The sequence below is a fragment of the Heterodontus francisci genome, chromosome 1 (genome assembly GCF_036365525.1).
Source record: "Heterodontus francisci isolate sHetFra1 chromosome 1, sHetFra1.hap1, whole genome shotgun sequence".
NCBI lineage: Eukaryota > Metazoa > Chordata > Chondrichthyes > Heterodontiformes > Heterodontidae > Heterodontus > Heterodontus francisci.
The window spans coordinates 134,417,209-134,439,348 of record NC_090371.1 but is presented as its reverse complement, the minus strand read 5'-3'; the positions used below and the strand labels follow the sequence as shown (position 1 = coordinate 134,439,348).

At 44.4% G+C, this 22,140-nt stretch overlaps 1 protein-coding gene across 2 annotated transcripts in view; it reads left to right on the top strand.

The window, feature by feature from the left end:
* Positions 1-22,140, top strand: part of slc30a9 (solute carrier family 30 member 9) — a 196,858-nt gene that overhangs the window by 159,737 nt on the left and 14,981 nt on the right. For both annotated transcript variants that reach the window (XM_068036225.1, XM_068036235.1), the window contains 3 exons: positions 3,624-3,731; positions 8,857-9,022; positions 19,160-19,289. In XM_068036225.1, the coding sequence (XP_067892326.1) occupies positions 3,624-3,731; positions 8,857-9,022; positions 19,160-19,289 (404 nt within the window). The remainder of the gene's footprint in view (positions 1-3,623; positions 3,732-8,856; positions 9,023-19,159; positions 19,290-22,140) is intronic.

Below are 22,140 nucleotides of genomic sequence, written 5' to 3'. Positions count from 1 at the left end.
CAGCGCCTGGAGTGGCTATAAAGACCAATTCTAGAGTGACGGACTCTTCCACAGGTGCTGCAGATAAAATTGGTTGTCGGGGCTGTTACACAGATGGCTCTCTCCTTGCGCCTCTGTCTTTTTTCCTGCCAACTGCTAAGTCTCTTCGACTCGCAACGCTTTAGCCCTGCCTTTATGGTTGCCCGCCAGCTCTGGCGATTGCTGGCAACTGACTCCCACGACTTGTGATCAATGTCACAGGACTTCATGTCACGTTTGCAGATGTCTTTAAAGCGGAGCCATGGACGGCCGGTGGGTCTGGTACCAGTGACGAGCTCGCTGTACAATGTGTCCTTGGGGATCCTGCCGTCTTCCATGCGGCTCACATGGCCAAGCCATCTCGGGCGTCGCTGGCTTAGTAGGGTGCATATGCTGGGGATGTTGACCGCCTCGAGGACTTCTGTGTTGGAGATACGGTCCTGCCACCTGATGCTAAGGATTCCCCGGAGGCAGCGAAGATGGAATGAATTGAGACGTCACTCTTGGCTGACATACGTTGTCCAGGCCTCTCTGCCGCACTAAAGCTAACCTGGTCAATATTGGGGTAGTTAAAATCCCCTACTATTACTGCCCTATTGTTCTTGCACTTCTCAGAGATTTGCCTGCATATTTGCTCTTCTATCTCCCTCTGACTGGGGGTCTGTCGTACACTCCCAACAGTGTGATTGCCCCTTTTTTGTTCCTTGGCTCAATTCATATGGCCTCATTTGATGAAACTTCCAACCTATCATCCCTCCTCACAGCTGTAATAGGTTCCTTGACCAAAATTACCACTTCCCCTCCTTTCTTATCCCCCTCCCTGCCGCGTCTGAAAACCCTGTAACCAGGAACGTTAAACTACCATTCCTGTCGCTCCTTAAGTCACTAGTAGCTATGATATCATGTCGTGTCAATCTGTGCCCTCAGCTCATCTGCTTTATTTGCTATACTCCTTGCATTGAAATAGATACCCTTGAGCACTCCAAACTTTATTTTCTAACCCTCATTTCCTCTGTCTTCCAGACTCATCCATTAATTTTACGCCTTCCATTTTAATTTTCTTTCCTTGATTAATCTATGTCTTTTCTAAATGAAGGTTTATACTGTCCCTCAGAAGTGATTCCAATAATTTGCCCACAACTGAAGTTCAGCTGACTGGCCTACAATTACTCGGATTATCCCTTCCTCCCTTTTTAAACATCAGTGCAACATTGGCAGTCCTCCAATTCTCTGGTGGTACTCCTGTAGTCAGGGAGGATTGAAATATGGGGTTGGACTTAACCAGCCCTTTGAAGATGGGTTGGGAGGCAGGAGGCCTCATAAAATGGTGGCGGAAGACGTCAAGATGGGAGTCCAACATCTTCCTTCCTACGAAATATTTTGAATGGTGGGAATGGCAGTGGAGCAGCCACCCACCAACAAGAAGCGGGCAGCCAATTAAAGTAAGTAATACATCAATGAAGGGCCATTTCCCGCCCTGCCTGCATTTTACCGGCGTCGGGTGGGCCCCTGTTGCATGGGTAGACTGCCAGGTAAACAGTGGCAGCCTCTGTGGGTTTTTGGGGGAGGGTGGGGGGGTCCCATCCTTGATGGCCACTCCTTGGCCCATAGAGGGCCACCCGGTAGCAATGTCCACCCCTGCGGCTTCAACACCGCTCCTGGAGGGTTCACCCCTCACTGGGGCACAGTCTCAGGATAAGGGGCGAATCACTTAAGACTGTGATGAGGAGAAATTACTTCACTCAAAGGGTTGTGAATCTTTGGAATTCTCTACCCCCGAGGGTTCTGGATGTGCCATCGTTGAATGTATTTAAGGCTGGGATAGACAGGTTTTTGATGTCAAGCGATATGGCGAGTGGGCAGGAAAGTGGAGTTGAATCCTAAGATCAGCCATGATCGTTTTGAATGGCGGAGCAGGCTTGATGGGTCAAAAGATCCACTGCTCCTATTTCTTGTGTTCTTTTGATTGGCGGGGCCTTCCTGCCTGTCTGTCCCCATACATTAAATAAAATAAAACTTAGCTGGCCCAAGGCGTCTCAACATGGAGGCGCCCTCTTCTTCCTGCAGCCTCAGCAGCAGCCACCTCTATTGGTAGCGCTACTGAGCTTCCGGCTCTCTAATTGGGCCGGCAGCTCTGAGAGGCAGGCCGCCATCCTCAATTGAACAGTGGTCCCAGTGGCAACCTCTTAATTGGCCGCTGCCAGTACAATACTGGCCAGGGTTCCTCCACGCCGGCTCGTGACTGACTTTCAGTTCCGGTGACAGGAGAGCCCTGGAACTCAGAAAATTCCTGTCATGATGATTAGAGCGTCCACAATTTCCTCCCCCACTTCTTTCAACAACCGGGGATATATTTCATCCGGGTCTGGTGATTTACCTACTTTCAAAGAAGTCAAACCCTTTTAATACTTCCTCTCTCACAATGTTTATCTCATCTAATATTTCACAATCCTCAAATACGTGTCATCACGGCCCCCTCTTTAGAGAAGACAGCAACAAAATATTCATTATGAACCTTACCCACATCCTCTGCCTCCATATACACATTACCTTTTTGGTCCCGGATAAACCCTACTCTTCCCTTCGTTATTCTCTTGCTTTTTATGTGCTTAGGAAACATCTTTACACTTTCCTTGATTTTACTTGACAGTTTTTTTTTCACACCCTGTCTTTGCTTTCCTAATTTCCCTTTTAATTTCACCTATTCACTTTCTTTATTCTTCTCGGCTTTTTGCTGTATTAAGCTCTTGGTGTCTGACATAAGCTTCCTATTTTTGCCTTATCTTACCCTCTATGCACCTTGTCATACAGATTGTTCTGCCCTTTTTCTTTTGTGGGAACATGTTTCAGACCCAGATTCAGTAAAATAGCCACTGAATTCCACTGTGTTTGTGTATTTGAGAGATTTTTGTAAACTGATATTAGGAAATATTTTGGATGTTCAAATGTTTTTAAGAAAACGTCCTGCCTTCTAATAGTGCCTTTCATGACCGTGCAAAGTGTTTTACAGCCAATGAAGTACTTTTGAAGTGCAGTTGCTAATGTAATGTAGGAAATGTGGCAGCCAATTTGCCCAGGCAAGGCTCCACCTATGGCAATGTGATAACGTCCAGATAAACTGATTTACCAAACTGATGTAGTTTGAGAGAGAAATATTGACCAGGGCACTAGGGAGTACTCCCATGCTGTACATCAAAATAGTGCGCTAACATCACTCTCTTCCACCTGAGAGAGCAGCATCAGTTTCACATCTCATCTGAAAGATTGTACCTCCAACAGTGCAATGAAATGTCAGCCTAGACTTTGTGCTCAAGTCTCTTGATTGGGACTTCAACTGTACAACCTTCTGACTCATATGAGTTTGCTACCACTGAGCCAATGTGTTTTGTAATGTTTTATGATGTAATCTGCACACCTCCTTAAGACCACTACATAGTAGTAGCTGTCCACTATTCTCCAGATATTCGTTAGTGTACTCGGTAGCTGTTCAATGCAAAGCTCTATTTTTCAAATAAAGCCTCACCATGTTTTAGCTGACTATTTCTCATATTAATTTGCTCATTGTGCCTCCAGACCATTAACGTGCACCCATATTTGTTTCCTAGTGATGTATGGTCACGATCCAACGACTAATGTTGTTCTGTTGGAAGATGCAGCTGCTGTGTTAGGAGTGATGATAGCAGCTAGCTGTATGGGGCTGACCTCTCTTACTGGTAAGACATAGTGTTAAGATAATCACTGGCCTGTTCATTTATTTCTCATTTTCCTGTCTTATTAGGTACTACATGTGACTTGTTTTATATGTATGTGAAAAAGGTATACTACAACATAAGAGCTATGTTGAATGGTTTGGAAATTGATGGAGATATCAATATAACATTTACATATAACCATGCAGTAGGTACATACGATCGCATTTTCTATAATAAAATCTTGCAGAATACTCTTTTAAAATTTTTTTTTTTAATTCTTTCATGGGATGTGGGCGTTGCTGGCAAGGCCAGCATTTGTTGTCCATCCCTAATTTCCCTTGACAACTGACTAATTGATTTGCTAGGCCATTTCAGAGGGCAGTTAAGAGTCAACCACATTGCTGTGGGTCTGGAGTCACATGTAGGCCAGACCAGGTAAGGACGTCAGATTTAGTTCCCAAAAGGGCATTAATAAACCAGATGGGTTTTTACAACAATCTGTGATCATTTCATGGCACCATTACTGAGACTAGCTTTCAATTCCATTAATTTTAATTTATTGAATGCATTAATTAATTGAATTTAAGTTCTATCAGTTGCAGTGGTGGGATTTGAACCTGTGTCCCAGGGCATTAGCCTGGGCTTCTGAATTGCTAGTTCAGTGGCGTTATCACTATGTCACTGTCTCCCCTAAGGGAATATTATAAACAGTGACATAATGTGTTAAGAGTTGGTTGGTTCGCCTAGCCTCCCTGTCGAAGCTACCTGTTGGATTCCTTACTTGATTTGATCAAGAATATCTGTGTCTGTTTTACTAACAGGGATTCATCCGGCCCCTTTTTTGATTTTTCTTTCCCACCACCCTGACCGGTAATTTGCTCAAGAATTTTATTGTCCTCTTGCCAAAATGAGTTGCCAGAATTTCCCATTTACCTTTGACTTTCCCTCAGCCTTAAAAAGCATTCATAGTCCTTGAATTCTTTGCCTAATAGATCTTTTCTGAATCTAATTTCCCGATATCCCTGAAAATGTAAAGACCTCTAAGTCCATCTTCCTCATCCCCTTCTCAAGATGGTAAAGTCCCTAAATGGACAGTCAGCATCATGGCCTCATCCAGACTCCCTCCAAAACCTTGCAAACTTTCTGTGATAAGGAGAAAAAAGAACTCTGTGCTCCAAATGTGGTGTCTCCAAAGTCAGGTACAACTTCAGCATCACTTCCTTTGACCTATAAATCACACAGCTAGCTATACATCAGATATTTATTTGCTTTTTTGAGAACCCTTAAATGCTGAACAAGTGCTTTTAATTACCCTTCTGTCAAACTTTTATCAGTGATTCTTCACAACACAGCCGGCGGGGATGTCATCCGACAGCGCCAACCTGCGCACATGCGCAAACGGACTCCTACACTTTGCGCGTGCGCTGCGATCTGGATTGCCAGGACCAGTTGGCGCATGCGCAGATGGCGTCATCACCAAAATTGCCAGGACTGCGACACGCATGCCCAGATGGCGACATTGCATAACGCAGGAGAGAGTGGGATGTGGGGGAGATTTCCCCCCCCCGGATCTCCTGCTCTCTCCGGACATTCCCCACCAGCCCGCCCGCTATCTCTCTGGCCGTTCCGCCCGCCCGCTATCTCTCTGGCCGTTCCGCCCGCCCGCTATCTCTCTGGCCGTTCCGCCCGCCCGCTATCTCTCTGGCCGTTCCGCCCGCTCTGTGGCCATTCCGCCAGTATTATCAAGTTTGATACCAAGCTACCGAAGGAGACGTTAGAAGAGGTGATTAAAAGCTTGGTCAAAGAAATAGGTTTTGAGAAGTGTCTTAAAGGAGGAGGGAAAAGCAGTGAGGGTTAGGAAGACAATTCGGAGTTTAGGGCCCAGGTCGCCAAAAGCACTGCCGCCAATCGTGGAAAGATAAAAATTGATTACATTAGAGAAACGGAGAGAACTATATTGTCTGCATTTGGGGAAAAGGTGTATATTTTTTCAAATTCTAAAGCAGTATTATTAATTTTAATTCTGCAAAAATGCTTCTGTTGATTCAGCATACTTGCACATCAGTGTCAACTTAACAGTCGAAATAAACTAGCCTTTTGTTTCAGTTTACATGCAAAAGAGTTAACATTTGTTCCAACTCAATACCCAGATTTCAATGTGAGGCTGCACAGCGGTTGCTTTTTTTCATGTGGCATTCGCTTTTTTTAATGTGGCATTCTCATCCCACTGTTCTTTAAAACAATTTATTAAATGATACAACAGTACCTTATTAACTTTTTGGTTAAGAAAATTTTTGTGTTTCTCATGAGCTGGGCCTCCCTACTGGAAGCATGAAGTCAGAAAGTTGTCCCTTTTGTGATGTGGAACAATATGGAATTTGACCAGCCGCATTGTTTTTCATAGGCAATGAAAGCACATGATCAAGCTAATATTTATTTTGTAAATTGAGAAACGTGTATTTTTTTTTTTAAATACAGCTAGTTTATAAACCAATATCTATCTTCCAAAAATAAAATAGCACAGATGCTGGAAATCTGAAATAAAAAACAGAAAATGCTGGAAATATTCAGTAGGTCAGGCAACATTGGAGATGGAAATCTGTCCCAGACACTGCCATCACCATCCCCGGATATGTCCTGTCCCACTGGCAGGACAGACCCAGCAGAGGTGGCGGAACAGTGGTATACAGTCGGGAGGGAGTTGCCTTGGAAGTCCTCAACATCGACTCCGGACCCCATGAAGTCTCATGGCATCGGGTCAAACATGGACAAGGAAACGTCCTGCTTATTATCACTTACCGCCCTCCCTCAGCTGATGAGTCAGTACTCCTCCATGTTGAACAGCACTTGGAGGAAGCACTGAGGGTGGCGAGGGCACAGAATGTACTCTGGGTGGGGGACTTCAGCTGCTAGACTGGGTATGTGGCAGGTGGTGAGGGAACCAACAAGAGGGAAAAACAGATATGACCTCGTCCTCACCAATATGCCTGCCGCAGATGCATCTGTCCATGACAGTATTGGTAGGAGTGACCACCACGCAGTCCTTGTGGAGACGAAGTCCTGCCTTCATGTTGAGGATATCCTCCATGTGCCCTTAGCTAAGCTGTTCCAGTACAGCTGCAACACTGGCATCTACCCTGCAATGTGGAAGATTGCCCAGGTATGTCCTGTGCACGAAAAGCAGGACAAGTCCAACCCGGCCAATTACCGCACCATCAGCCTCCTCTCAATCATCAATAAAGTGATGGAAGGTGTCATCAACAGTGCCATCGAGCGGCACTTGCTTAGCAATGACTTGCTCAGTTTGGGTTCCACCAGGGCCACTCAGCACCTGACCTCATTACAGCCTTGGTTCAAACATGGACAAAAGAGCTGAACTCGAGGTGAGGTGAGAGTGACTACCCTTGACATCAAGGCAGCATTTGACTAAGTATGGCATCAAGGAAGCCAAGCAAAACTGAAGTCAATGGGAATCGGGGGAAAACTCTTGGCTGGTTGGAGTCATACCTAACGCAAAGGCAGATGGTTGTGATTGTTGGTCAATCATCTGAGCTCCAGGATATCTCTGCAGGGGTTCCTCAGGGTAGTGTCGTAGGCCCAACCATCTTCAGCTGCTTCATCAATGACCTTCCTTCAATCATAAGGTCAGAAGTGGGGATGTTCGCTGATGATTGCACAACGTTCAGCACCATTCGTGACTCCTCAGATACTGAAGCAGTCTGTGTAGAAATGCAGTAAGCCTTGGATAATATCCAGGCTTGGGCTGATAAATGGCAAGTAACATTCGCGCCACACAAGTGCCAGGCAATGACCATCTTCAACAAGAGAGAATCTAACCATCTCCCCTTGACATTCAGTGGCATTACCATCACTGAATCCCCCACTATCAACATCCTAGGGACTACTATTGACCACAAACTGAACTGTTGTAGCATTTTCAATACCATGGCTACAAGAGCAGGTCAGAGGGTAGGAATCCTGCGGCGAGTAACGCACCACCTGACTCCCCAAAGCCTGTCCGCCATCTACAAGGCACAAGTCAGGAGTGTGATGGAATACTCTCCAGTTGCCTGGATGGGTGCAGCTGCAACAACACTCAAGAAGCTCGACACCATCCAGGACAAAGCAGCCCACTTGATTAGCACAACATCCACAAACATTCACTCCCTTCGCCACCAACGCACAGTGGCAGCAGTGTGTACCATCTACAAGATGCAGTGCCGCAACGCACCAAGGTTCCTTAGACAGCAGCTTCCAAACCCGCGACCTCTACCAACTAGAAGGACAAGGGCAGCAAATGCGTGGGAATACCACCACCTGCAAGCTCCCCTCCAAGTCACACTCCATCCTGACTTGGAACTATATCGCCATTCCTTCACTGTCACTGGGTCAAAATCCTGGAACTCCCTAACAGCACTGTGGGTGTACCTATCTCCCATGGACTGCAGCGGTTCTGGAAGGCAGCTCACCACCATCGTCTCAAGGCCAATTAGGGATGGGCAATAAATACTGGCCTAGCCAGCAATGCCCACATCCCATGAATGAATAAAAAAAAACATTGTTCCCATTTTTTGGACAGAAGCTGCTGGTATTAATTCTGCTGTAGTCATTTCCAGCTGCTCTCGACCCATCGTTTATTTATTTTCTTGTCCTATTGCCACGCGCCATCATCCCTTTTGTGGTTTAATCTCTCCTGCCTTCCACCCTAACACAAACCTTCCATTTTGTTCTTTCCTCCCCTCTCTCCTTACTTCTGCACTTGCTTAAAATCTATCACATCTCTAACCTTTTTCAATTGTGATGAAACATCAATTGTTTCTCTCTCCACAGATGCTGCCTGACCTGAGTATTCCCAGTGTTTTCTGTTTTTATTTCTATCATCTATGTTGATAATTCTTATATGTATTTGGTATTTGTCCCAAGTTTTAGTGTCTGTGCATGCAGCTGTACACAACCTTTCTTAATGAAGCAGTCCATACCAACAAATACAGAAAATGCAGAGCATAGTTATTGTGCATTAATGATTATACAGCTGCCTAAAATTTAGGATTGGAATGTTCCCACATATACATTGTTTAAATGTTTTGTTGTCTGATGCTATTGAGCATCTTAAGCAGTTACTCATGTCTGTGTTCTTTTCACTCAGGGAATCCCTATTATGATAGCATTGGCTCCCTTGGTGTTGGAACACTCTTGGGTATAGTTTCAACATTCTTGATCTACACAAACACTGAGGCTCTGATTGGGAGGTCCATCCAGCCAGAAAATGTACAAAGGCTTACTGAACTTCTGGAAAATGACCCTTCAGTAAGGTAATTGGGTGGGTTACTCTGTCATCCATAAAGGAAGCCTAAATAGCTGCTAAATAAGAGTTATTCAGTAGGTTGTAGAGTGTATAGGGGCAGATTTTTTTTGGGGGTGCAAAATACTGCTTGGGTGTGTGGCTGAGCCTGCCCTGTTTCAGCCATTTAAGTTAATGGACAAATGCCTGTCACAGGCATTTGATCCTTTTTGCGCAATTTTCCTCTTTGCTGCACCTAATCCTTTCCATCCAAATGCAATTAGGCAACAATCTGCCAATTTGGTTTGCGTGACAAAAGCAGGAAAGTTATGCTGAACCTTTATAAAGTTGTGATTAGGCACCAACTGGAGTATTGCGTCTAGTTCTGGTTGTGAGGGTGCCGAGGAGATTTACCAGAATGGTTCCAGGAATGGAGGAGTTTAGTTTCAAGGTTAGGTTGGAAAATCTGTCTTTGTTCTCCTTGGAACAAAGGGGATCAAGGGGAGATTTAATAGAATAGGCTTAGATAAGTTAGACAAGGAAAATCACTTCTCATTAACAAATGATACAGGGGCATAGATTAAAAGTTTTGGGCAAAAGATGCAGGGGGAATAGAAGTGGTGGAAGTGGAGCCGATCAGTGACTTCAAGAGGAAGTCTGATGACCGCCCGAGAAAAATAGACTTGCCGGTGAGCGGGACTGACTGCATAGCTCTGTGGAAAGCCGGCTTGGACTCGATGGGCCAAATGGCCGCCTGTGCCATAAATGACTTTATGACTTTGTGTGAAGTGATTCATTTTGGTAGGAAGAACAAGGAGAGGTAATATAAAATAAAGGGTACAATTCTAAAGGGGGTGCAGGAGCAGAGGGACCTGGGGGTATATGTGCAAAAATCATTTGAAGGCTGGAGGGCAGGTTAAGAAAGCAGTTCATAACACATACGGAATCCTGGGCTTTATAAATAGATAGAGTACAAAAACAAGGAAGTTCTAATAAACCTGTATAAAACACTGGTTTGATCTGAACTGGAGTAGTATTGTATCCAGTTCTGTCACCACATTTTAAGAAGGATGTTAAGGCATTAGAGAATCATTTATGGCACAGAAGGAGGCTCTCCATGGTGCTATGCAGTCAGTCCCACTCCCTGGCTCAGTCCCCATGGCCCTGCAAGTCAATTTCTCTCAGGTGGTCATCAGACTTCCTCTTGGAGTTATTGATCGGCTCCATTTCCACCACCCTTGTGGGCAGCAAGTTCCAGATCATTACCACCCACTGTGTAAAAAGAAAAGTGCTTCCTGATATTCCCCCTGCATCTTTTGCCCAAAAAGTTTAATCTATGTCCCCCTCGTCCTTGTATCGTTTGTTAATGGGAACAGTTTTTCCTTGTCTAACTTATCTAAGCCTGCCGTAATCTTGTACACTTCTATTAAATCTCCCCATAATCATAGAATCATAGTCATACAGCACAGAAACAGGCCCTTTGGCCCATCGTGTCTGTGCCGCCATCAAGTACCTACCTATGCTAATCCCATTTTCCAACACTTGGCCTGTGGCCTTTCAAGTGCTCATCTAAATACTTCTTAAGTGTTGTGATGGTTCCTGCCTCTACCGCCTCTTCAGGCAGTGCGTTCCAGATTCCAACCACCTTCTGGATGAAAAAGTTTTTCCTCAAATCCTCCTGCGCCTTACCTTAAATCTATGCCCCCTGGTTATTGACCCCGCCGCTAAGGGAAAAAGTTTCATCCTATCTAATCTATCATTGCCCCTCATAATTTTGTATACCTCAATCAGGTCCCCCCTCAGCCTTCTCTGCTCTAAGGCAAACAACCCTAGCCTTTTCAGTCTCTCCAGAGCTGAAACGCTCCAGCCCAGCCAACATCTGGTGAATCTCCTCTGCATCCTCTCCAGTGCAATCACATCCTTTCTATAGTGTGGTGCCCAGAAATGTACACAGTACTTCAGCTGTGGCCTAACTAACATTTTATACAACTCCATCATAAACTCCCTGCTCTTATATTCTATGCCTTGGCTAATAAAGAAAAGTATCCCACATGCCTTCCTAACCACCTGTGCTACTGCCTTCAGTGATCTATGGACAAGTACACCAAGGTCCCTCTGACCTTCTGTACATCCTAGTGCCCTACAATCCATTGTATATTCCCTTGCCTTGTTAGTCCTCCCAAAATGCATCACCTCACACTTCTCAGGATTAAATTCCATTTGCCACAGCTCCGCCCATCTTACCAGCCAATCTATATCGTCCTGTATTCTAAGGCTTTCCTCCTCACTTCTTTGGCCTCCTTGTCTCGAGAGACAATGGGTAAGCGCCTGGAGGTGGTCAGTGGTTTGTGAAGCAGCGCCTGGAGTGGCTATAAAAGGCCAATTCTAGAGTGATAGACTCTTCCACAGCTGCTGCAGATAAAATTGGTTGTCGGGGCTGTTACACAGTTGGCTCTCCTTGCGCTTCTGTCTTTTTTCCTGCCAACTGCTAAGTCTCTGCGACTCACCACGCTTTAGCCCCACCTTTATGGTTGCCTGCCAGCTCTGGCGATGGCTGGCAACTGGCTCCCACGACTTGTGATCAATGTCGCAGGACTTCATGTCGAGTTTGCAGACGTCTTTAAAGCGGAGACAAGGACGGCCGGTGGGTCTGATACCGGTGACGAGCTCGCTGCACAATGTGTCCTTGGTGATCCTGCCATCATGGCCAAGCCATCTCAAGCGCCGCTGGCTTAGTAGGGTGTGTATGCTGGGGATGTTGGCCGCCTCGAGGACTTCTGTGTTGGGGAAACGGTCCTGCCACCTGATGCCAAGGATTCTCCGGAGGCAGCGAAGATGGAATGAATTGAGACGTCGCTCTTGGCTGACGTACGTTGTCCAGGCCTCGCTGCCGTAGAGCAAGGTACTGAGGACACAGGCTTGATACACTTGGACTTTTGTGTTCTGTGTCAGTGCGCCATTTTCCCACACTCTCTTGGCCAGTGTGGACATAGCAGAGGAAGCCTTCCCCATGCCCTTGTTGAATTCTGCATCGAGAGACAGGTTACTGGTGATAGTTGAGCTTAGAGTGAACTCTTGAGCCACTTCCAGAGTATGGTCGCCGATATTTATGGATGGGGCATTTCTGACGTCCTGTCCCATAACGTTCGTTTTCTTGAGGCTGATGGTTAGGCCAAATTCGGTGCAGGCAGCTGCAATCCTGTCGATGAGTCTCTGCAGACACTCTTCTGTGTGGGGTGTTAATGCAGCATCATCAGCAAAGAGGAGTTCCCTGATCAGGACTTTCCGTACTTTGGTCTGCGCTCTTAGACGGGCAAGGTTGAACAACCTGCCACCTGGTCTTGTGTGGAGGAAAATTCCTTCTTCTGAAGACTTGAATGCATGTGAGAGCAGCAGGGAGAAGAAGATCCCAAACAGTGTAGGTGCGAGAACACAGCCCTGTTTCATGCCACTCAGGATAGGAAAGGGGTCTGATGAGGTGCCGCTATGCTGAATTGTGCCTTTCATATTGTCATGGAATGAGGTGATGATACTTAGTAGCTTTGGTGGACATCTGATCTTTTCTAGTAGTCTGAAAAGACCACATCTGCTGACAAGGTCAAAGGCTTTGGTGAGATCAATGAAAGCAACGTAGAGGGGCATCTGTTGTTCACGGCATTTCTCCTGTAGCTGGCGAAGGGAGAACAGCATGTCAATGGTGGATCTCTCTGCTCAAAAGCCACACTGTGCCTCAGGGTAGACATGCTCAGCCAGCTTCTGGAGCCTGTTTAAAGGGACTCGAGCGAAGACTTTGCCCACTATGCTGAACAGGGAGATTCCACGGTAGTTATTGCAGTCACCGCGGTCAACCTTGTTCTTATAGAGGGTGATGATATTGGCATCGCGCATGTCCTGTGGTACTGCTCCCTCGTCCCAGCACAGGCAAAGCAGTTTGTACAGTGCTGAAAGTATAGCAGGCTTGGCACTCTTGATGATTTCAGGTTCCGATTTGGTTGGCTGTTCGTCCAGCTCATCCATGACTGGCAGAGACTGGGCTGCATTGAGGGCAGTCTCAGTGACAACATTTTCCCTGGAGTACAGTTCTAGGTAGTGTTCCACCCAGCGGTCCATTTGCTTGAGTTGGTCAGTGATCGTGTCCCCTGATTTAGATTTGAAGGGGGCAATCATCTTGATGGTTGGCCCAAAAGCTCTCTTAATGCCATCATGCATTCCTCTGATATTTCCGGTGTCAGAGGCCAGCTGAATATGACTGCATAGGTGTTGCCCGTAGTCATTTGCGCAGCGCCTGGCTGTTCTTTGTGCAGCGCTTCTGGCTGCTTTAAGTGCTACAGATGTTAACTCGCTGGGGGCTTTCTTGTAGTTCAGCAGTGCAATGCGCTTAGCGGCTATGACAGGTTCCAGCTCTTCAATGTGAGATTGATACCAGTCTGCATTCCGCTTCACACGTTTTCCATAGGTGGTCATTGCTGAGTCATAGATGGCGGCTCTGATGTGGGCCCACTTGGTCTCTGCATCCCCTGTGGGAGTGTTTTGAAGGGCTTTTTCAAGTGAATTTAGAAACTTACGTAACAGCTGTGGATGAGAAATTCTGCGAGTGTTGATGCGCGGGCGGCCCTTCTGCTTGGAGTGATGCAGCTTCTTTGGTTTGAGGCTAACCTTGCTGCACACCAGGGAGTGGTTGGTGTTGCAGTCCGCACTGTGGAAGCTGCGTGTGATTTGAACACTGTTTAAAGAGGCTCGTCTTATGACGATGAGGTCCAGCTGGTGCCAACGACGTGATCTTGGGTGCTTCCAAGAAACCTGGTGACAGGGTTTAGTGTGAAAGAATGAGTTGGTGATGCAGAGGTTAGGATGAATGAGAATGGACAGAGACTGCTTGAGTTGTGTACCTCCTCGCTGCGACACCACTAATTTTTGGTTCATCTGCGGACTTGCTGATCATACCTCCTATATTCACGTCTAACTCATTATACTACAAATAGCAAGGGTCCCAGCACCAAACCCTGCGGTACACCACTGGTCACAGGCTTCCGCTCACAGAAACATTCCTCAACCATCACCCTCTGCCTCTTGCCGCTAAGCCAATTTTGGATCCAATTTGATAAATTGCCCTGGATCCCATGGGCTCTTACCTTCTTAGTCAATCTCCCATGTGGGACCTTATCAAAAGCCTTACTGAAGTCCATATACCCTCTCAAGAACCCTCACATACTTCCTGAAGTGTGACAACCAGAACTGGATGCAATACTCCAGTTGAGGGTGCAGAAAAGATTCATGACAATGGGTCCAGGGATGAGGAACCTCTGTTATGTGGAGAGATTGGTGAAGCTGGGACTGTTCTTGGAGAAGAGGAGATTTGATCGAGCTGTTCAAAATCATGAGGGTCTGGACAGTGTAGATAAGGAGAAACTGTTCCCATTGGTGGAAGGATCCTGAACCAGAGGGCACCGATTTAAGGTGATTGGCAAAAGAGCCAACAGCAACATGAGAAAAAACACTTTTCCTCAGTGAGTGGTTGGGATCTGAAATGCACTGCCTGAGTGTGGTGGAGGCAGATTCAATCGAGACCTTCAAAACAGAATTGAATAATTATGTAAAGAGAAAAAATTTGCAGGGCTATGGGCAAAAGGTGGGGGAGTGGGACTAGGTGAGTTGCTGATGCAGAGAACTGGACACAGACACAATGGGCCAAATGGCCGCCTCCTGAGCTGTAACCATTCTATGATTCTATGTATCAAGTTAGAATAGACACCTGCATTTTTCTGACATGCCATTCTTAAACAACCTGGCTGTGTATATTTTATTAGAAATCTTTCATCTGTATGCTCTTCTATTTGGTAAAGCCATACTTAATTTTTGCCACACTGTGCCTCAGTTTTGCACTCTTCAGTTAGTTAGATTCATAGGGTGGTAAGAGCTACTCGAAGTCCTTCTCCCTCACCTTTTCACCATAGTCCTGCAATTTTTTTCTGTTTAAATAGTTATCCAATTCTCTTTTGAAAGCCACAATTGAATCTGCCTCCACCGCACCTTCAAGTAGCGCATTCCAGATTCTAACCAATTGCTGCGTAAAAACGTTTTCCTTCATGTCGCCTCTGGTTTTTTGGCGGTAACTTTAAAGTGGTGTCCTCTTGTTCTCGACCCTTTCGCCAATGGAATCAGTTTCTCTCTATCTATTCTGTCCAGACCCCTTGTGAGTTTGAACACCTCTATCAAATCGCCGCTCAACCTTCTTGAAAGAGAACAACCTCAGCTTCGCCCATCTATCCTCGTAACTGAAGTCTCATTCTGAAACGTTCTCGTAAATCTTTTCTGCACCTTCTCCCGTGACTTCACATCCTTTCTAAAGTGTGGCTTCTGATCTCAGCCCATGTTGATAAGATGAGGGATGTTCACACCTTACTGTAATGTTTGTAGCTGGAGATGGAGCGTCTGCTAATGCCTTTGTTTTAGCTCACTTGTGGATAGCTCACATTCATGCGTGATGAGCTGTTTAATTTCAGTGCAGACAGGATTAATGAGTTTCAGTTCTGGCAGACATTGATGTACATTTCAGTGCAGAAGATGGTATGTGCCATGTGACTTGGTCCTTCATCTTGTTGAAGGCAAGTGTACCAGTCTTTTTAAATTCTATTTTTTAAAAAACTCTATAGTTTATTTTTGTATTTCCATCGATGCACTTCCCGTGAGCATGACGGGCCTTACCATTGTTTTAAGTGTTCTACTCGGTCCAGACCCCTCATGATTTTGAGCACCTCTATCAAATCTCTGCTCAACCTTCTCTTCTGAGAACACCCCCTATTTCTCCAATTTCTCCACGTACTTGAAGTCCCTCGTTCCTGGAACTGTCTTTTCTGCACCATAATACATTCACATCCTTCCTAAAGTATGGTGCCTAGAATTGGCCACAATACTCCAGATGAGGTCTAACCAGTGTTTTATAAAGGTTCGCCATTACTTCCTTGCTTTTGTACTGTATGCCTCTATTTATAAAACTCAGGCTCCCATATGCCTTATTAACTGTGCTCTCAACCTGTTCTGCCACCATTCAAATTATTTGGTAATTCAATTTTGGGTATAAGTTCCCACCTTGCTTCCATAACTCAAACTCACTCACTCCACACACACCACCCCCGCATCCCCTTTCCACTTGAGATATATAAATGACCAGAATTAGCAAAGAAGAGGCAGTACACAAGAATTGAAGTTGTCCTGTTAAGATAGAAATGTAGATGATTTAGTATTTCAGTAAATAATGTATTTGACATTTTTTGAAGTTGATTCAAATCTCCTGAATAAACATTCATATAGAGCAGGGCTGTCCAACATATGGTCCGTGGGCCAGGATCTGGCCTGCCAGAGGTTTCCATCCAGCCCGCAGGTGTAAACTGGTGTAAACAGCTGACAGCTGCTGAAGCAGGAACCTGCTTCCCAACTTTCACAGATTTGGGTTTTTCCAACTTCTTAAAAAAACCCGCCGGAAAACCCCAAATCTCCGATGTTGGGAAGCACTTTCCTGCATCAGCATTTGTCAGCTGTGAAACACACTGCAATACTTTTAAACAAACTGAACAACCCCCAAGCTGTTGTGCTGAACGCTCCTGCGTCGCTACATCAAGTGTGTGGGCAGAGATTGACTACTTATGCAAGCGAAAACAATGCCAGGTATGTCACTAAATCAGTTTTCAACATAATGACAAGAAAGTTAAGTCAATAAATTAGTTTTCTCATTTAAAGCTTCTTCACAAAAATGCACATTTGTTCGTTTTATCAGATTAATTTTTAATGCCTTTTCCTTTCGAAATTTGCTCACCAGCCCCCTGGGCCGAGCAAAAATCTGAATGCGGCCCTCCGCCCGGAAAGGTTGGATATCCCTGCTCTCGAATGAAATGGCATGAATTTGCATACTGAGTATTTTGTAAGATTAATTGTTGTAATTGAGCCCAGTGGTGAAAGTTGGACTAATTTTGTCAAAAGTAAATTTCAAATTCAGATTTTATGATTGGCTGCAACATGCAATGTAGTAAACTGCCGCATCCTACGAGCAATGCATTCTTTGTTAGGATAGACATTCCCTTGCCAGACTTTTGACAATCAAGTCATTATAGCTGCATGATTCGAGAATTAAACTTGCCAACATTACAATTGAACATTGCCGCAGTTAATGTTTTATTATCAGTCAGTTGAATACGGTGGTTTTACAGTGTAGATTTCTCAACCAAAATAAACCATTTTGTTCACAGGAACTGCTCTTACAAATAACAGATTCCACACTTAATATTGGTCCTGAATTGTAAAATGGCTTTTGAGTTGCTAGTTTTCAAGAAAAGTGGTATCTTAAACATAAAGCCCAAGAACCAAAAAATTAAGCAACTGGTAATTACTGACAAGACAACAAAAGTTGTTGTTACATTAGACCATTAGGATTATTGGCATACAAATAAAAACAAAATATTTCAATGAGGTATAAATGAACTGTACATAAACCATACTGGCCGAGAGGGCCAAGGATTGATCACTGATTTCTCCTGGGTGTAGCAATTGCTTAGTGGGGATATGAAACAGATCCTCCATGTACCACTAGAATAAGAAAAGCATTATTCAGGGCACAACATGACTGGCCAGTGATGATTTTGACATCAACTTGTGATAAAGCCAAATTACTTCTGCTGAAATGGTAGCATACTTCTTCTGTGTGTAGTTTAAAACCACTGAGTGTGCATCAGAGCTGCAGGTCATTTTTCTCAGTCGGAACAGCATTCTTGTGTGCCAACACCATTCAAAATCCATTCTTTTTTACTGTGATTCTTTCATCCTTGTTAATTAATTAAAAATATTCCAGCTTTTTGTATAAGCAAGAAGACCCTCGACCCTATTCCATAATTCAGTTAGATCATAGCTCCTTTTACTCACCTTTGATCCATAATCCCTGACAATCTTGGTCTTGAAAATTTGAATTGACGCAGCACGCACAGCATTTTGGAGAGGTATACTTAATAGTTTTGGTCCAGCCTTTGGGACACTCACTGCTCTTGCAGATCTCACCAATTGGCATGTGAACTTCCTGACAAGGCCAAAAAAATGAACTGAAGCATGCACCTGATGTATCTCCAGTAATTTCAACTGTGAATGTTTAGAGGTTTTATGTTTGTTAATTGCCTGGCACAGTAGGTGTCCACTCCAGCTGCTGTATACAGGACAGCTGTTTCATCCATTCTTTATTTTGAAGTCAGAACTGAAGCAAAGACTTAATCATGAAAGATGTATAAATATACATCACTGAAGGGATCAAATACATCATTCTGGTCTCTCAGAAAATTGTCTCAAGCCATACACTGTCTTTCACATCAAAGCTTTGCAATGAGCTTTTCTTGCAGAATCCCCTAATGGGCTAACAGTGTTAAACAGTTAGCTCTATCTCCTTCTCGCAACCAGTTATTTAATATAGTATTTGTCCTGTATGTAGACTTGGCGGCTATCCCCATTAATCAATTGACTTAATCAGCAGTGACTTATTTGCTTTTGAAGCAGCAGTTTTGGTACAAGCCAAAGATGTCAAATTCCCTTCAATGTTAAGGAACTGAGGGAATCTCTTTGTGCATTGAATTGTATGTATGGTGCACATTTTTCCTAAGTCTATTTTCTCAAAATTTTCCATAATGTGTGCTTGTTTGGGTTCTGAGATAGAAACAGCAGTTTTGACTGAAAATCCACTTTTCCCTTCCCGTTCAAATTCCTGCCCCCTATTTCACATGGACTGCAAATCTAATTCGTGTCTTTGGTAATGTGTGGCAGAGTTGAAGTTGCATGTATAAGATAGTGAATGTAAATGTAAGCATAAACTGTTCGGAAGAAATGGGGAAGATGCTGAGAATACCTGTTACATGGGGCTTGTCCAAATTCTTTCTGTTCTATTAAGTTCAGTTTGTCAATCATAACATCTTTTGGATATTCAGACTTCTTGGGTTGGAAAATGACCCAAGGTTGCCTTTCATCATGGGAACATAACTAACCTCTCCTCTGCATCAACCGTGCAAACCAGCCAACATTAGGAGCTCTGAAGAATTGAATAGAAATGCACATTAACATTCTGATCTAATGTGTTGCCACTAAAGTAGTTTTGTAAAATACTTATTTTAGTTATTAATGACACATTTATTCTCATCAGGGCGGTGCATGACGTAAAGGCTACTGACATGGGTATGAGCACAGTACGATTTAAAGCGGAAGTTGATTTTGATGGAAGGATAGTGACAAGATCTTACCTGGAGAAGCAAGACATTGACATGGTCTTAAATGTATGTAACATTATGGCTAAAAAGCTGACTATATGGACTTGTGCCGTTCTATTATATCTCAAAGTTGGAATGTCTGCTGGAGTTCAAAGAGTAAAAGGGGAGGAGGTTTTAGTCTCCCTATTAACATGGCCTTATTCAAAACATAGAAACATAGAAAATAGGAGCAGGAGTAGGCCACTCAGTCCTTCGAGCCTGCCCTGCCATTCGTTATGATCATGGCTGATCATACAACTCAGTAACCTGTTCCTGCTTTTGCCCCAAGAGCTATATCTAACTTCTTCATGAAAACATACAATGTTTTGGCCTCAACTGCTTTCTGTGGTAGCGAATTCCACAGGCTCACCACTCTCTGGGTGAAGAAATTTCTCGTCATCTCAGTCCTGAAAGGTTTACCCCATATCCGTAGACTATGACCCCTGGTTCTGGACTCCGCCAACATCGGGAACATCCTTCTTGCATCTACCCTGTCAAGTCCTGTTAGAATTTTATAGGTTTCTAGGAGATCCCCCCTCACTCTTCTGAACTCCTGCGAATATAATCCTAACCGACTCACTCTCTTCTCATACATCAGTTCCACCATCCCAGGAATCAGTCTGGTAAACCTTTGCTGCACTCCATCTATAGCAAGAACATCCTTCCTCAGATAAGGAGACCAAAAGTGCGCACAATATTCCAGGTGTGGCCTCACCAAGGCCCTGTATAATTGCAGCAAGACATCCCTGCTCCTGTACTCAAATTCTCTCGCTATGAAGGCCAACATATCATTTGCCTTTTTTTACCGCCTGTTGGACCTGCATGCTTACCTTCAGCCACTGGTGTACTAGAACACCCAGGTCTCATTTCATATTCCCCTCTCTCAGTTTATAGCTGTTCAGATAATCTGTTTTCCAGTTTTTGCTACCAAAGTGGATAACCTCACATTTATCCACATTACACTGCATCTGTGATGCATTTGCCCACTCACTTGTTGAAATCACCCTGAAGCCCCTCTGCATCCTCTTCACAACTCACCCTCCCACAGTTTTGTGTCATCTGCAAATCTGGAGATATTACATTTAGTTCCCTCATCTAAATCATTAATATATATTGTGAATAGCTGGGGTCCTGGCATCGATCCCTGCGGTACCCCACTAGTCACTGCCTGCCATTCAGAAAAAGATCCGTTTATTCCTACTCTCTGTTTCCTGTCCGCCAACCAATTTTCTATCCATCGCAATACACTACCCCCCCAATCACATGCGCTTTAATTTTACATACTAATCTCTTACATGGGACTTTGTCGAAAGCCTTCTGAAAGTCCAAATAAACTACACACACTGGCTCCCCCTCATCAACTCTACTAGTTACATCCTCGAAGAATTCTAGTAGATTTGTGCAGCATGATTTCCCTTTCGTAAATCCATGCTGACTCTGCCCGATTCTACCACTGTTCTCCAAGTGCTCTGCTATAAAATCTTTGATAATGGACTCTAGAATTTTCCTCACTACTAACATAGAAACATAGGAAGATAGGAACAGGAGTAGCCCATTCAGCCCCTCGAGCCTGTCCCGCCGTTCAATGAGATAATGGCTGTTCCGCGGCCGAACTCCATATACCTGCCTTTGGCCCATATCCCTTAATATCTTTGCTAAACAAAAATCTAATCTATCTCAAATTAGAGTTCCAAACCTCTACCACCGTGAAGAAGTGCTTCCTAACATCTCTCCTGAACAGTCTGGCCCTAATTTTTAGACTATGCCCCCTAGTTGTAGAATCTCCAACGAGTGGAAATAGTTTATCTTTATCTAGCCTGTCTGTTCCTGTTAATATCTTGAAGACTTCGATCAGATCACCTCTTAACCTTCTAAATTCTGGCGAAAGCAGGCCTAATTTGTATAATCTCTCCTCGTAACTTAACCGCTGTAGTCCAGGTATCATTCTTGTAGACCTACGTTGCACTCCCTCCAAGGCCAATATATCCTTCCTAAGGTGTGGTGCCCAGAACTGCTCACAGTACTCAAGTGGGGTCTAACCAGGGTTTTGTACAGCTGCAGCATAACCTCTGTGTCTTTATACTCCAGTCCTCTAGATATAAAGGCTAGCATTCTATTAGCCTTTTTGATTATTTTCTGCACTTGCTCGTGGCATTTTAAAGATCTATGTACCTCAACCCCCAAGTCTCTTTGGACATCCACTGTACTTAACCTCTTCCCATTTAGAAAGTACCCTGCTCTATCCTTTTGTTGTCCAAAATGGATAACCTCACACTTGCCCTTGCCCGCAGTGAAATCCATCTGCCACAGTTTGGCCCACTCACCTAGTCTGTCAATATCTCCTTGTAATTTTTTGCTATCATCTAGACTGTCTACAATGCCGCCTAACTTTGTATCATCAGCAAATTTGCATATATGACTTACTATGCCATCATCCAAGTCATTAATGAATAATGTGAATAATTGAGGCCCCAACGCAGATCCCTGTGGGACACCACTATTCACATCCTGCCAATCAGAATACTTACCCATTATCCCCACTGTCTCACCTACCATTCAACCAACTTCCTAACCACGTCAAGAATTTGCCCTCAGCTCCATGGGCTTCTACCTTAGTTAACAGTCTCTTATGTGGGACTTTATCAAATGCCTTCTGGAAGTCCATATAAATAACATCCATAGACATTCCCCTGTCCACTACCTTAGTCACCTCTTCAAAAAATTCAATGGGATTTGTCAGGCATGACCTTCCTGTCGTGAATCCATGCTTGCTGTCCCTGATTACCTGAAATGTTTCTAGGTGTTCAGTCGCCCTATCCTTGATTATAGATTCCAGCAACTTCCCCACCACAGATGTCAGGCTAACTGGTCTGTAATT